Source organism: Heterocephalus glaber, unplaced genomic scaffold (assembly GCF_053883595.1).
Source record: "Heterocephalus glaber isolate CG9 unplaced genomic scaffold, H.glaber_assembly_v1.0 deba00001586, whole genome shotgun sequence".
Taxonomy (NCBI): domain Eukaryota; kingdom Metazoa; phylum Chordata; class Mammalia; order Rodentia; family Bathyergidae; genus Heterocephalus; species Heterocephalus glaber.
In genome coordinates, this window is record NW_028258364.1 from 2,726,354 (window position 1) to 2,740,323 (window position 13,970).

At 36.3% G+C, this 13,970-nt stretch overlaps 1 protein-coding gene across 7 annotated transcripts in view; it reads right to left on the reverse strand.

Annotated features, from left to right (window-relative positions):
- Bbs7 (Bardet-Biedl syndrome 7) overlaps positions 1–13,487 on the reverse strand; it is a 46,284-nt gene extending 32,797 nt beyond the window's left edge. For 4 of the 7 annotated variants that reach the window (XR_015443889.1, XM_021236447.2, XM_004854931.4 and 1 more), the window contains exons 1-7: positions 13,250–13,458; positions 10,810–10,875; positions 9,591–9,653; positions 7,310–7,485; positions 3,971–4,157; positions 1,671–1,743; positions 1,135–1,251 (exon numbers count right to left, since the gene is read on the reverse strand). Coding sequence is in view for 4 of the 7 variants with exons in the window: in XM_021236447.2 (XP_021092106.1) it covers positions 1,135–1,251; positions 1,671–1,743; positions 3,971–4,157; positions 7,310–7,485; positions 9,591–9,653; positions 10,810–10,875; positions 13,250–13,285 (718 nt within the window). In the remaining 3 variants the exon portion in view is untranslated. Of the gene's footprint in view, positions 1–1,134; positions 1,252–1,670; positions 1,744–3,970; positions 4,158–7,309; positions 7,486–9,590; positions 9,654–10,809; positions 10,876–12,823; positions 12,916–13,249 lie in introns of those variants that run through there. The other 3 variants (XR_015443888.1, XR_002386228.2, XM_013075897.3) reach the window with 2 other exon arrangements.
- Between the last annotated feature and the right edge of the window lie 483 nt (positions 13,488–13,970).

The following is a 13,970-nucleotide window of genomic DNA, read 5'->3' on the forward strand; positions in this document are numbered from 1 at the left end:
CTCACTCTCCACCCCAAATCCACCAGCAAATTCTATCTGCTCTACCTCTGCAATAAATGCTCAATTTCTCTTTTCCATTTCCAGCTATAGTCAGCGTGGACTCACCCCACCTAGATTAGAATAAGTTATAATAACTAAAACAGTAATGGGTAAGTCGTCTCTGTGTTTCCAATTTTGAGCTGCTTTCCCCCAAATCCCTTCTCCACACAGTATATTTTGTTTTAGTGAGTTAGATCATGCCATACCACCACTTAAGATTCTACAGTGACTTCCCATTGCACTTAGACTAACATTCAAACTCTTCAAGACTTACAATGACAGTTTGGCCCTACTCTCTAGAGAACTTCATTTAAGGCCACGTTAAAACACTGAGCCATACTGGTTTTCCTACTGTTTTCCAAATAAACAAACTTTACCTCTTCCCCAAGTCCTTTACACTTATTTTTTCTTCCTCCTGGAACATTCTTTTACCCTACACTATCACATCCCTCATCTTTTTTCTTATCAGATCTCAACTCAAAGTTTATTTCTTCTAGGTCACTTTCTTTAACCAATCAGCCTAAAAGCTGCTCTCCTCCCTACACTATCACCCTCTAATACATCTGATTAATTTTCTTTAGGTGACTAGGTAAAGCTATTTTATGTATTTATCATTTATACTCCATATTCCTTAACAAGTATTTTTAAAGGAATATACGAACGTCCAAATAAACATCCTGTACATGTAAATCGCCATCTCACTATCCTCTAAGTCAAGTATAAATTCCTCTTAGGAAGGTATAAATTCCTTGGAACGGAGGAATATTCTCTGACCCACTGTACTTCCTTGCTTCCTACAATGTACTATCAAATTTCAATTAATCTACCTCAGACAATTAAAAATGAGCTTTAGCAAAGAATGAAGGACATTCACCTACAAAAGCCTATCTACCCCAAATTACTATTAACATTTATTTCTTTTAAAAAATTATGCCTACAATATGATAGACCTTACAAACAATAGATGAATCAGAGGAGGCTTTGTGAATTGCTAAGTGTGCTATATAATATGAATAGATAAAACAGAATGAATTATTAATCTATTTCTTAAATAATCACTGAAATTTCAGAATCTGAACTACATCGAAAGCATACCTCCCCTCTTCTTTTCATTTCGAATTTCCCACTTGTGTATTGGTTTGGAGGTTGTGACCTGAGTAAGTCCAAGTTTCCCATCTGAGGTTCCAAACAAAACATCTTCTCCAGAGTCACCTAGTTATAGTTGAAATGAACATATTAATAACCTTTTTATTTTATTTATTTTTTTTGGTACCGGGAATCAAACTTGGGACCTTGTGCTTGTGAGGCTGGCAGTGGCACCACTGAGCTAAATCCCTGGCCCTCAACCTTTTTAAAATTAAAATATATTCATGTAAAAATTTAACTATTATAAAAAGATGGAATATTTAAGGTGAATTAACATAATTTTATAACCACAGTAAGGCTACTTCCCATCATCTAATTTCCAGATGAAGAATCTGAAAATTAAATAACTATTGTGAGTTACTAGAAAGTTACCAGAAGACAAATGTCTCAATTCTAGTTCATGTTCTTTCTAAACTTTTCCATTTTTACTTAGTATTTTTTTTATAAACACATTAGTTGTTTGTGAAAACTGAAATCCTGATTACCGCCATTTCCGTTGTGTAGTGCTAAGACACTAGGTGGACCAGGAACTTCAACTTCATACATCACATCAGATCCCTGAAGGAGAACAAAAATTTAAAAATACAGTATAGGCATTCACAGGTCATCAATTTTCAAATACAATACTCTTAATAACTTCTAGATAAAACTGCTAAAAAATTCTAAGTCATGAGTATCAACTTATATTTGTTAGTAATTTTGCATATATTAACACATTTGAAAATAAAAACATATATATAAAGACCAAGGGGAAAAATATGAAAAATATCCTAAGGTGCAAAGGGGAAGGGGAAGTGGGAGGGGTAGGGGAAAGGAAAGAAGGGAATGGAATTAATATGAGAAATTGAAAAAATGGAAACAAACTCTTTGTAAATAGGGAGAGATGGAGGGATTGAAGGGTAGGCAGGGGAATGGGGAAAAAATAAGAACCAAGAGAGTTTATGTAAAGGTGCAAATTTCCAATGATGAATGTCATTATATTGTATAGCTAAAATGTACCAATAAAATATGAAAATGTTAAAAAAATATTCTACACTTTCTCCACTTTTCATTTAAAATATATTGATTTACTTGAAAACTTGACATTGATAAATTTTCCTTTCAAAATTCTCCAGGAATAAGTTATTTCTTCTGTCCTCTCTAGCACTAACTAGAAGATTTAACTTAGAGCCCATTTTTCATTAGACCTGAAAAGTTACTTTCTAAGGAAAAGTCTGGTCTTGTCTATGGATATTCTTAAAATCTACTCCAGTTAAGAGCCTGAATCACCTGCCAGTCAGATAAGAAAACAAGTAAGGTCCTTTTGTCTGTTTGTTCAATTTTTCCATCTATATAATTTAATGAAAACATAATGGACAAAATTATAGTAAACATGGTACATTGTTTTTCTTTAAAATTTTAATACATATTAACATATATAAGAGATAAATATATAAAGTAATACTTTTATCAATTAAAATTACAGATACTGTTATCTATTCATTTCTGCTATGAACACAAAAACATATACACAAAATTATAAAAAGAAGCAACTTTTGCGGTAACAAATTGGCCTCAAAGGCAGATGAGGAGCAATGTAGAGTTTAGTTCCTTCCTTTTCAAAAATCCTTATTGATTTGTTTTTGAACAATAAAAATTTGGGGAACCTGGCATAATGGCTCACTCTGATAGCGCCATTACTCTGGGAGGCTAGGCAGGAGGACTGAAAGTTCAAGTCCAGCCTGGGCACCTTGGTGAGACCCCATATCCCAGTAAAATAGGGCTGATGATGTAGCTCAGTACAAAGGCCCTAAGTTCAAGGCTCTCAGTAAAAGCTCCCCCCTCACACACACACACAAGAATATGGATCTCCTTGTGAAAGGAGAATCCTAGATTTAGCCAGATCAATTTCTAACTGAATATCAGCCAGCTCCTGTTAAAAAGCTATTCAAATAATTCATATTTGAAAGTATAGGCTGCAGGAGAAATTATTATTCATACTTCTAGAATGAACCTGAAAGATTATTTTGATTGTCCATGGTGGAGACAAAGGGGCACAAAATCACTGAATTTTTCCTTCTGTAAAAGGGCTGTTGCCAGAAACAGGCATCTGGTTATGGAATTCCAAAGAGTAAAAGGGCCTGTGGTAGCACCAGCTGTTCTCAGTTTAAGTTGCAGTTCCATCCACTAGCTATATGCCAAATTTTAAAGGTCCTTTAGAACATGTGTGTATGTGTGTTTCTGTCTTTTATCAAAAGCCACTCTCAAGAAGATATACCGGTAACTATTTTCACTGAAAACAATGACCTAAGCAGATGTTTAGAAACAAGGACACCAAAATGATTTTTTCCTCTATCACTCATTGACTTAAGAAATTTGCTGAGTGCTTGCTTTATTCTACATACTGACATAAATACTAGCTGGATATCCTCAAAGTATATATCACCCTCCCCCAACCTCAATTTTTTTGCTTAATTTGATATTTGGGGGAAGGAAAGGCAATGAAAGGAAGAAAAAAAGTGCTGGTTAAGGCTCTCTGTTAGAAGTACTCTGTTCCACTGTACTAGCCAGAGATGAGGACGGGGAGGGAGACGTTTTTCTTTCTCTTCCACATACCGTACATATATGGTCTCTAAAAACTTCTAAAAGAGCTCTACACATATAACTCAGTTAAATTTAGAAAATTGTTCTAGATACAACTTTATCCAGGACGCTTAAAGTAGTAATCACTAAAATAATTTCAAACAACATTCAAAAACCATTTACCTAAATTAAGAAAAGTTACCAAAATGCAAGTAAGAACAACCTGTAAAACTCTGAGCACTCTGTCCTGGCATGCCAATACTGGTGTAATTCGAGGTAATCTTTCTACTGGAAGGCAGGTGACATCGTTGATTTTATCCCCGGAAAGATAATAATGTTGGTCTTTGCAGTCACGATAATGGTTATAGATGTAACTTGCACTGAGAAACAGGTCAGAGCCAGATACGTGCCTGAGAACATTAAAATGGCAATTTAAGACATCTGTATTTTTAAAAATATGCACAGGTAATTATTGAAGTTTTTCAGAGATAAAAACAAAGGACTTCATAGTTTGCTATCAATTTGTCACAGATTTAGAGAACAATACGAGATTTTTGAAATAACACTACTTTAAATTTCAAAAGTTGAATATAATCTTAAAGCCTAAGGCTTCTGAATAAAAAATAAGCTCAGAAAAATGGAAAACAAAAGATCATGATAATGTATCTGAAGACAGTATCAAAAAAGAAACCTTTAATGCATACTATATGCCAATCACTATCCTAAGTGATTTACCTGTATTAGTTCAATTAATCCTCATAATCCTACAAACTAGGGAACATTTTATCCCTTTCATAGGTGATTATAAAATGTTAACTTGCCTGATGACACTTAACTAGTAAATAGTGGAATAGACTGCAACTCAGGCAGTTTTTAGCTCTAGAGTTAACATTCTCACTACCACACTCACTTGCCTGAAAAAGTTTATTTGAAGTGAATCTACTTATTCATTAGAACTTTATCTGGAAAAAAGAAATCAAAATAAATTCATTTCAAATTATTTTAAGCAAAGCTGAAGTAATAATCACAGTGATACTGGAATTCTTAGGTTGAATTCAGTTTCTCTTGGTGGAGCTGAAATTTTTTTCACAAAAATTATATATACTATTAGTATATAAATTATGTATTACTAGCATAATATAGGTTGAATAATCATAATCTAAAAATCTGAAATCCAAAATGATTCATGTGCTAATATGATGCTCAAATAGTTTCAAATTTTTGGATCAGAAATGCTCAACTGGCAAAATCTTTGGAAATATTCCAAAATTTTAAAAACTCCAAACTCTGAAAAATACTGGTCCCAAGAATATTTAAAAAGGGAGACTAAGCCTATATAGCTTCAATTCTAGACTGATATCACCATATGATCATAAAGAGGGTCATTTTATTGGAAGGCTTCATCTATTTCTCCACCTCTAAGATCCACTTAAAAATTGTTCATACTGACCAGCCATGGTTGTACACACCTATAATCCCAGCTACTTATGAGGTTCAAGCAGTAAACTCACAAGATTTGAGGCCAGTCTTGGCAATTTAGTGAGACTATCTCAAACTAAAGGAACAAAAAGAGCTGGCAATGTAACTCAGTGGTAGAACGTATCTGCATCCAATTCTCCATCACAATGAAAAGAAAATTCAATACTAAAATTATTTTCTGAAAAGCTTATAACGATCCTCACTCATTCAGTTATTAAGTGGCCATACTTTGTGGCTCTGCCTATGCATAAAATACAATTTTAATCACCCTCAAAAAAGTCTGTATAAGAGCCAGGGACCTTAGTTAGCTCAGTGGCACTGTGCGTGCCTGGCAAGAGCAAGGTCCTAAGTTCGATTCTCAGTACCTCTCAAAAAAAAAAGTCTGTATCTTCTTCAAGATTTGCAATTTCATTTCTCCATTTCTGAAATCAGTATGTATTATGCTGGCCACAAACTGTTCAACAATTACTAACACTGACAAGAGGAAAGACAGATTGTAGCATTAATCAGGAAATGCTGAGGGTGACCAATTTTCTAAGTAGTCAGTTTCTTTACTGAAGATTTCTAAATTATAATCTTTATTTTCTTATGAAGACTTATGAATATGGGATTGCAGGTAAAATATTTATAAAATTTGAGTAGAAACCACTTCTAGCCCATCTGTCATTCCAATAAAAACATTTAAGAAACTGACCAAAGAGACTCTTACTGGGAAACTCTTTTATCTTCCTCACAATTTAAATACCTTTCTGAATGTAGAGGTATTCTAATAATAAATTACTTTGATTTTAGTATTTCACAATTATCATTGGCCATGTCTGTCTACATGAGCATTTCAGAAGTGTTAGCATTCTTGCTAAAGGACTTAAAACTACTTCCATTTGCCACTGTTTAATTCTTTTTTGTTTTGTTTTTGGTAACGGGGATCGAACTTGAGACCTTGCATTTGCAAGGCAGGCACTGGAACCACTGAGCTAAATCCTCTGCCCAGCCACTGTTTAATTTTTAACCTCACCAAGCCAAAGTTTTAAAGCCTCAAATATCAAGAGATGTGCTGTGAATTATACAGAACTAGACAGGACGGCTGTATATTATATAGAACTCTGGACTGAATCAGTAGTTTCTAAATCCAGAAACGTGACTGCTTATACAACTTGGCTGCATCACATTCAAAGGAAAAACTTTAAAAAAATAAATAAATAAAAAGGAAAAAGGAAAAAAAAAACCCGCTCCTGATTCAGCAGGTCTAAGGCAGAGGATAAGTGTTTAAGCTTCTCAAAGGGCATTCCTAAGTTGCCAGGTTCAGAAACTGTCAGATGAACTAAAAGCCCTCTTTAATCCCCTATGATTCAAAACTAAAATTTTAATTGCAAAATTTCAAATATCAGGATGCTATTTTTCATTTAATTTTACCTGATTCACCTGAAATTCTCCTTTATTGATAGTTACCAAATTTGATGCCCAGCCTTTTTAACATGTTGCTAACGCAAAGCCAAAACTACCAAAGACAGCCAAGGAATAGGAGCTTAAATATGTGGAGTTTTTTCACTTTTTTTTTCTATACATTGATCATGACTCATAACTGAACCAGGTAGTCAAAAATGAATGTGTACTACAGTTTACCACAATTAACTGTACATTTCAAAATAGCTAGTAGACTTTGAATGTTCCCTGCACAAAGAAATGATAAAATGTCTGAGGTGATAAATATGCTAATTACCCCATTATACACTGTACACGTGTCATGAAATATAACTCTGTACACCATAAATATATACAATTATTGTCATTAAAAATTCAAACATTTTTAAAAAGTAATGTCAACCCCCCCAATTAATGTGTGGATATGTGTATGTGTATGTATGAAATAACATTCTTAAAAAGAAAACAATAGTTCAATAGCCAGTCAATTTTGTATTTATTCTAGGTCAAATTTAGTTTCTAATAAAATAGTTTTAGTTAATTTTATTATCTAGAAGGCCTATAAGATATATTTATTTTTAAGATATATTTAATCAAATGTTTTATATCCATCCAAGATACTGTAAATAGATATGTAAAAATAAAGAGAACCATAACATACATAGCTTTAATGCATTCTGTGAGGTTTGTTTCAAAAGAAAGGAACTGTTTTCCTCTCTTTGTGAAGCCTCTGATTTCAGATCCTGCAGCAATAAAAATTTTCTCCTGAGGTGTGTTAAGAGCTCCTCCTAGTTCCAGTCTTGCAATCTTCTGCCCTGGTAAAGTTTTGAACACTGCCTGCAAAAATTATTCAGGAAAAAAGTAAATATACAAGTTCTTTTATTGTGAGCATTTTTCCTTTACCATAAAAAATGCTATAGTTTTTAACTTAAAAATATTATCATTTCACTATATAGAAATGCCTTTAGATAAAAATCTATCTACTTTAGTGGGTCTTCTGGAATTTTTCTAGCTACCCTTAAACTTTGGAATATTTATTCCCACACATTTAAAAAATACTATTAAAGTCTAAACTCTTGCAATTCAAAGTTCAGTTCACTAAGCAGCAACATTAATTAGATTAAATGTATTAAATATGCAGAATATCAAGCCCAACCCCAGATCTACTAAATGAGAATCTGCACTTTAACAAGATTCTCCAACTGGTTCCTATATACATTAAAGTTTGAGAAGCACTGGTGAAGTTCACCTGGCAATTGTTTAGTTAGGTTGAACAATGTGTTTTACACATTAATCATCTTCTTGAAACTAATGTCTCCTAAATTTTTTACGATGTTATTTATTTATTAGTTAGTTTTTTTGAGACAGGATCTTGCTACGTAGTTCAGACTGATTTTGCACTCACTATGAAACCCAGGCAACTCTCAGCAATCCTCCTACCTGAGCTTTCTGGGTGCTGGGATTACAGGTGTGAAGCACCACAGTTGACTCTGCAATGTATATAGCTTTTAACAGTAAATGCTGAGCATGGGGGCACACACCTGTGATCCTTGTACTCAAGAGGTTGAGGCAGGAGGATGGCCATCAGTTTGAGGCCAGCCTGGGCTATATAGTGAGTTCAAGACCAGCCTAAACTATATAGTGAGACCCTGTTTCAAAAAGCAAAACAACAACAACCACAAATTAGTCATAAAGCCTATAGAATTTACTGAAAATGTGAGTGTGCATGATTAATACCTTAATCATATCTCTCTTTAATTAAAATAACATTCTTATCACTAATTTTTTCATGGTTATTTTCCATTTTATTTGTATCAGTTTCTCCCCACTGCTCTTGGAGGACATGTGAATAATAGAAACATTATGTTTCTGGTAGTTTTAACTCTATCTTTTTTGTAATTCTATATGTTGTACAATGAATATCTGAGTTTACATCTCTGACCCACCACTTACAAACTATTTCCTGTGATTATGACAATGTAATGGTAATCACTTCCTTGATTAGGTTAAATCCCACAACAAAGGTAATAGAATAGTCACTTCTGTGAGTACACAATGTTATCAAAGACTGTTCTTTAACGCTCCACAGAGACTGTCCTGCTAGCTCTAAAAAGATAGGTTCCCATGTAGTAAGAGGGACTGAAAGGAGCTGACTAGGGGAACCTTAAGGAGCTGAATGTACACAGCTCCTACCTTATAGGCAGCACTAAAGCAAGGACTTTAGTCCTAAAACAGCGAAGAAACTAACTCTGCCAGTGACCAGACATGTGGAACAGGACCCCAAGCTCTAGGAAGAAATACAGCCTGGCTGACACCTAAACAGTAGCTATGTGAAACCTTGAGCCCAGACTCCCCACCCACAGAAACTGTGAGATAATAAATATCTGTTATGTTAAGTCCCTAAATTCAAGGTACATTTTTTAAACAGAAAACTAATATACCACCATGGGCTGCCAAAGGCGTTTTACAATTAGCTAGAGAATGACTTGGGCTGGACTACAGCCTCACACTTCAGCTACAGCTGTTCCTCAGTATGTGCAGCGATTGGTTCCAGGACCCACTACAAAAACCAAAATCCACAGTTGCTCAAGTCCTTTATATGAAAAGGCATGGTATTTTCATAACATGTGCACATCCTCCCATGTACTTTAAATCATCTCTAATTACTTATAATACTTGATACAATGTAAATGCTATGTAAGCAGCTTTTATACTGTCTTGTTTAGGGACAAGAAAAAGTGTATACATGTTCAAAGTAGATATGATTTGTTTTCCCAAATACTTTTGATCCTCAGTTGTGAAACTCATAGATAGAAAGTGTCAATCGTACTTCCTTACAAGCCATTTTCCATTGTCTGCATTTTAGAAATTTTAATCTAGGAGTACTCAATAAGTTCAACATGTGTCTTTGGGGAAACCTTTTCCCCAAAAGCTCTACTTACCACTGCTTCTCCCTTCCTCATGCCAAAGCATGTAACTACCCCATCGTGATCTCCAATAACCACCTGTGACAAAGTGAGGAGAATCTAAAATTACTAACAAAAGTTCAGTGTTTTCAGATTTCACTTTGCACTAATATGTAAGTAACAATATCAAGTTAAAGTGTAGTATCAAAGGGGAAGAGTCATAATCATTTGAAAACACTATTTAAATACCTTCCCTTATTTTTAATCATGTTTGTGTAAGCTGGATTATCTTCCTATATTTCAACCAAAAAACATATCACAACAGAATGAATGCAGGAAACAGATATGAGAACTCATCTGCCTTCGCTTATGCCAGTCATAAAAGAATTTGCAAAAATATATCACTATTCTAAATCCTTTTTGTTCTTGCTAAAAATGTGTTATTTATGTAAACATGTAATGGGTTTATTATTTCTTAATAAAATATTTTAAACATTTCTTAATTTAAATTTTAATACAGTAAGTATTGATATCACTCACATATATAAATAAAGTTCTTTGGGATCTTCAATAATTTAAATGTGTAAAAAGGTTCTATGACCAAAAAGTTTGAGGGTCTAGGATTTAGCTCAGTGGTTCTGCCACCTGCCTCGCAAGCGCAAGGACCCAAGTTTGATCCCCGGTACCCGAAAAAAAAAAAAAAAAAAGACCAAAAAGTTTGAGAAGCAATGATCTAGTAAACAAAATATAATAAATTATAATCAGAAACCTATTGATTTATCTTGATAAAATGTTAATATATCAGCATAATATGTTTCTTTTGAGGCTAGTAAAATATCCTACTAGTCTACTAAGAAATTATAACTTTATGGAAATCATAGGATCAACAGTTCTATTAAAAATCAATAAATACAAAAATCAGCATCAAAATAATGACTTAAAATGTGAGGAAGTTTAAAGAAAGGTTTTCCTTCTATATGCTATTGTACTTCATATTTTTTATGTACACATTCTGCTAAATAAAGTATTATAAAGAAATGTATAGTTTTTAACAAGTTTACTTATAGGATTTACTAATTGTACATAATAATTTTAATGTTCCAGAAAATTACTATCTGTAAATATCCCTTGGTATTCCAACTTCTATGCAAATAAAACAAAATTCACTTCCTTAGCATTTTTAAAAGATGAACTTACCAATAAAGACGGAGCCTATCAGAGAGGGAAAACGGAGAAATCAGTATCTAAACCATACCTTTTGTGTAGTTCTAGATTTTGAGGCAGGAAGTAGCTTCATAGTCTTCTGAGAGGTCACTCCCACCTAAGGAAAAATACCAGATTCCTAGCAAATGTTTTCTGATACATCATACCTTGAAGTTATTGTAATTGAGGTTAAAAAGATTAAACCAGCAGATCAGATCATAGTGAGGCTTTTTTTATTTTTTTACTAAAATGAGTGATACATTATTAGCAATGAAGTTATTTTCTAGCGAAATATGTCACAAGCCAAGTGCAGTTGGTGAATGCTTGTAATCCTAGGTACTTAAGAGGCTGAGGAAGGAAGATTTCAAGTTTGAGGACAGCCTGGAAAATTTAGTAAGACCTTGTCTCAAAAAAATAAAAAAGGCTCAATGGTACACTGCCCCTGAGTTGGATTCTCAATACTGTTAAAAGAGAGAGACAACGAGAGAAAGAGAGAGAGAGAAACAGACAGACAGAGACAGAGAGAGAGACAGTGAGGAAGAGGGAGATTCAATTCAGAATCTAGGAAATAACCAAAAATACTGCAATATATCTGATAAGTTTATCAAGCCAAAAAGAATTATGTGACATTACTGATAACTGGCTTCATGAAAATACTTTTAGAAGCTTTTTCTAATTTCATACAGTTGAGGAAATTTTTGTAAAATGATTAAAACTCCTTGGAAATAGATTATTTAAAATGCAACACGACTTTTTTTTTCCTGCTAAAATGCCAAACAGGCTGGTGGTAATAATATCCAATCTAACTGACAATGAAGAGCAGAGAGCAATGAAAACAGCATGGCTTCCTCAGCCAGGAGCTGTGGCTGGAGGGGTACAGTTAAAAACGAGGAGCGGTCAAGTGGGAAAAAACAGATCACAAAAGAACTTGCATACAGTAAGATACACGATTTTATTTTGCATCTCAAGGAGGAGTATTAAAGTTTGAAGTAATCTGTTAGGTTTATATTTTTAAAACACCAGTCTAGCATGTGATATAAAAGATGGCTCAGAGGAAGACGACACTGAAGTTTAGAAACCCAGCAAGAATATTTCAGTTATCCAAGCAGAACAAGAGAAGCCAAACTGAAGGTAATGGAGATGGAGAACAATGGGACAGATGCAAAAGATATTTAGGTGATAAAAGCAGCAAGATGTGGTAACCAGTTAAATGTGGATAGTATTAAAGCGGGAAGTGTCTATCATAACAGAGAAACTGATATGGAAACATTTGTACTGTTAGCTAAAGTAGGATGGATGAAAAGGGAGGAAGTGGGGAACTGGGATAGAGAATTCTCGGCTGAAAAGAATCATGAAAGGCAGTGTGGTGCAACTGAAAGGACCTCAGCTCTGGAGTCCAAGACCTTGATCCGAACAGCAACTCCATCATTTTTAGCTGCTGAGCAAATTATTTATCTTTTCTGAGTCCCCGAATCCCCATTTCTAATATTACTTATTTTGAAAATTTTTATGAGGATTAAGTATTTGTGTATTATACAAGGTGTGATCATAAATCACGGTGTTTAATTTTTTAATTGTTAAAGACACATTTCCATTAATCTCTCTTAAAATACTACCCCTACTTCGAACACACACTTATTCCATCCTTCTTGCCACTTTCTGAAGCAGTTCCGGAAGTCCTCTTTCCTGAGTTTTACAAGGTGTGATTAAAAATACAGTGAATGCGGCTGCAGATAGTCATCCAACGGAAAGGCAGGCTCGTAGAACTATTACGGTGTGTCCTCGTCCACCTAATTCAGCAGATCTAGCACCGTTCGACTTCTGGCTCCTCCCAAAGTCAATATGACCATAGAAGGTAAGATCTGAATAGATTTAGGACACTGAAGTAGCCACGACAGTGCAATTAAAAGCAGTCACCCATGAATGAGGACTTCGAAAACTGCTTCAGAAAGTGGCCAGAACGATGGGATAAATGCGTTCGAAGTGAGGGGAAGTACTGAGATGGGGGTTAATGCCAATATGTCTTTTAGTGTGATTATTTTTAAAAAATATATATAAACATTCACCGTATTTTTCGATCAGCCCTTGAACGCGAAGGTCTTAAACCGCTAGATAAACGGCTGTCATCGTTTTTAGTGGGATCTGGCTGGGGCGCTAGTGCCTGGCGCTCGCGCGAGGGGAGCAGGTAGAGATGAGGTTGGGGTCAGGCCCCACAGGTCCCGCAGCTGGGGAGGAGGAGGAAGACAGCCCTGGGGAGGAATCCCGACGGGACCGGCGAGCATCCTGGAGACCCGCGGGCACCAGCACTGCGGGGCGCGTGCCGCTTCTTTCCGTCCACGTCCTCGCCACCGACTGTCACAGTGGCGCCGGAGCGGCTAACGGGAGGGCAGCACCCAGCCTGCCCCTTCGCCCGCTCACGACCCGACAGGCGTCCACGGAGGGAAGGAACCCTCTCAGGAACGGGGCCGACCCGCCCTCCCTCTCCGGTTTACCTGTAAATAATCCGCTCGGTTTAAAACCAGATCCATGACTTCTGCACGGAAAGGCCGGGCGAGGCCGGGCGAGGCCGGGCGAGGCCGGGCCAGACCAGCGGAACAGAAGATGCCGATCCCCAAGGTTGGGGCCTGGACAGCCAGAACCACCGCGTACACAGAAGGACCAGCACCGCCGCCAACCCGCCTCCGCCTACACCCGGGCTACAACAGCTCGGCGTCAAGGCAGCGGCGCCCAGCCTGACGTCAGTACGCTCCGGCAAGGGGCCCTGGCCGCACAAAACACCGCCCCTTGGCGACGGACCGCCCACGGACCGTTCGCTCCAATTAGAGGCGGCCCGGACACCCGGTTTCCAGAGAGACCGGAGACGCGGCCTTGGCTCCGCCCGTCGTTTTTCCTCTTCTGTGCAGGAAAAGCTAAGGAGAAGCTCGGACAGACTCTGATGTTTCTCTCTAATAACAGAAAAAGGTCCTGCAAAGAATTAGGCTCTTCCATTTATCTCTTTACAAAACCGAGGCTGACCTGCACAGGCAATTTAATGAGACCCTATCTGAAAAAAAAAAAGAAAAGAAGGAAGAATTGGTTGTAGGTCAGTGGTGGGCTGCTCATGCATTCATCCCCAGAACTGAAAAGAAAAACAAAAACGAAGGAACAAAAGGAAGAAACAAAGACTGAGGATGCAAAGCACTTTTTTTCTGGAAGAGAGGAGCTCAATGGCTA